The sequence below is a fragment of the Aplysia californica genome, unplaced genomic scaffold (genome assembly GCF_000002075.1).
Source record: "Aplysia californica isolate F4 #8 unplaced genomic scaffold, AplCal3.0 scaffold00035, whole genome shotgun sequence".
In the NCBI taxonomy this organism is placed as follows: domain Eukaryota; kingdom Metazoa; phylum Mollusca; class Gastropoda; order Aplysiida; family Aplysiidae; genus Aplysia; species Aplysia californica.
This window is the reverse complement of record NW_004797305.1, coordinates 886,979-889,433: the sequence shown is the minus strand read 5'-3', so window position 1 is coordinate 889,433 and position 2,455 is coordinate 886,979. Positions and strand designations below refer to the sequence as shown.

At 39.1% G+C, this 2,455-nt stretch overlaps 1 protein-coding gene across 1 annotated transcript in view; it reads left to right on the top strand.

Moving 5' to 3' along the window:
* The window catches only part of LOC101860000 (PDF receptor), a 20,174-nt gene that overhangs the window by 14,952 nt on the left and 2,767 nt on the right, over window positions 1-2,455 (top strand). Inside the window, exon 5 of the mRNA XM_013091394.2 lies at window positions 488-548. Within this exon, the coding sequence (XP_012946848.1) occupies window positions 488-548 (61 nt within the window). The remainder of the gene's footprint in view (window positions 1-487; window positions 549-2,455) is intronic.

Below are 2,455 nucleotides of genomic sequence, written 5' to 3'. Positions count from 1 at the left end.
TATCTATCTATCTATCTATCTATCTATCTATCTATCTATCTATCTATCTATCTATTTATCTATTTATCTATCTATCTATCTATCTTTTTGTTTTAATTCTTGGCTGAGGGCTTTCGTGGTCTACAGGTATGGTGTTCCCGTTTCATTCAATGCCTCCCGGGTCCGAAACTTGATAGAGATGTAAAACATTCTTCCCTAAAAAATTGTCTCCTTTCTCCTCATTTTCTGCTTTCTAACCATTTTCTGTCGTCTGCTTTCGTCTCCGCTTTCCGCTGAGAGGGATACAATGTCCCAGCAGACAGACGGAGATACTCGACAAAAATTCTCCTCTGACGGTAATCGAACTCGGGTCTTTTGCGTGCGATGGCATAGTGCCTTACCTCTACGCCACAAACAACGATAAACGTTGTGTTTTGAGTGTATCTTAACAACCTTAGTTCTGACTCATGAATCTTCATCACATGCTATCTACATCTATTCTGTACAGGTGTCCCAGTTTTATTGACGATCGCCTGGGTGATACCAATGGCCGAGACGACAGATTCAAAGTGAGTACCAGCTAAAGCTACGTCAATCATTTTTCTCTTTAAAAACAGCCGTTCAGGGAAACGATTATTGTTCGAGGGAGAGACTTATTTGAATTATTGTTTCGGTTTGGGGGTGGGGGGTGAGGTTGAGCCCGTGTTTGCAAGCAAAAATCCGTAGGCAATATTTCAAGAGAGAATGATCCATCCACCAGCTGCTAAAGAGATCCTCTTTTCTGTATGTCAAATAATAAAAACGCACAACTTCAAAAACAAGCCCAAAAGTTGCCATGGAGGTTCCATTTCAGCAACAAAAGACGTATTTTCAAATATTTTTGGGGTTCAGATTCTGGTTTTTCAAATGCGTACACCCGATATCGGGAACATGGCAGACCATTTTTTTAAAGATGTGAGATGCGTTCTATAAATGTTTAGTATTTACCCTGACTATGAATAAAATGGCGTACAACGACAAAACTTTCACAGTTTGATTTCTATCCTTCTGGAACACTGCATGAGGAGTTCGTGGAAAATGTGATGAACGGTGTGAACAATATAGCATTTTAGTTTTAGCGTTTTAGTTGTTTTATTTTTAAATACCAAAAGATAATTAAGAGTTTACACTGCTGAATGTTCTTTTTATGAAACTGTTTGAGATTGACAATTATATGTTCTTAATAGCCTGCGAGAAGGAAGTCTCACGTATAGGACCACGGTATATACGTCGTACCTTCCATGGATTCTCCACAACGAATTTGGTCTCCTGGTAGCAGCCACTATTTGCCAAAATTAATTGAGAAGCATTCACAAAGTGAAATACAATGGTCGCTTCTTCGATCTCCCTGCTGGCTAGGCATGTTGAGTGCAAAAAGAAGAGGTGCCGTGTGAGGAAATTGATACCCAAGACGAGAAAAAAAATACGGTCAGTGTCCTTGGGTCCTTTCTTGGCTTTCTTCAGATACTGCGACAGATGATGAGGATTTCGTGGGAGGCATCAACGGTCAGCAAGGAAGTGGTGAAATTTCGTTGGAACAGTAGTGGCATTTATTATCGTATAAGAAACACTGGAAATTTGAACTTGCGTTCTATCGACTCGCATTAATTGGGGACCGGAAGCACGTACAGCAAAGCCAAATGAGAGAACCAATCGTAGTGTGCTGCAGAACTAAAGATACTCTCTACCAATTATTTGCTAGATATGCACGGAAAAGAAATGACAAAAGGTTTACAGCTTTCTATAATTTTGGGGCAAAGAACAGGATTTCCCTACATCTCAGAGTAAAGTGTTGTTTAACTGTGCCCCGAAAGAGTAGGTGCAATAAGAATAAGTGCGAAATAATAAGACGCTATATGGCTTTGGTTTCAACACGCTTCAGTTTTTGGTGGCAGTGTATATAAATATGTTGAACCTGAGGCTGTTGCAATCATGTAAGAATCCCCCCCCCCCCCCAACCTCAACCAAATTTCCTGAATAACGATCTAAATAACAACGACCGTCTTTGCACACTGTGCTTCAGTTTGTCTTTCCTTTACTATTACGAAGAGCAAATTTCAATTGTAAATTAAAATTAATGGTTTTGTGTTATCTGAGAGCTGATCTTGATTCCGATGGACACTATGAACTTGTTCAGCGAAGCTTCAAAGAAAAACAATATGTGAGAAAAAAAATGTTACATTATGTAATGCAAATTTATACTTGTAATGGAAACAAGAAATGAACAGTTTTAATTTTCAAGTATTATTACAATTGATATTTTTCAAGTTAGTGAGTTTTTTGCTAATGTTTTCAGCTAGATACGTTCAAATGTAGATATCTGGTGTTTAGTTATTGGGCAAAATTGCAGTAGAATAGACGGAGGGAGAGAGAGGTAAGGGGGGGGGAGAGAGAGAGAGAGAGAGAGAGAGAGAGAGAGAGAGAGAGAGAGAGAGAG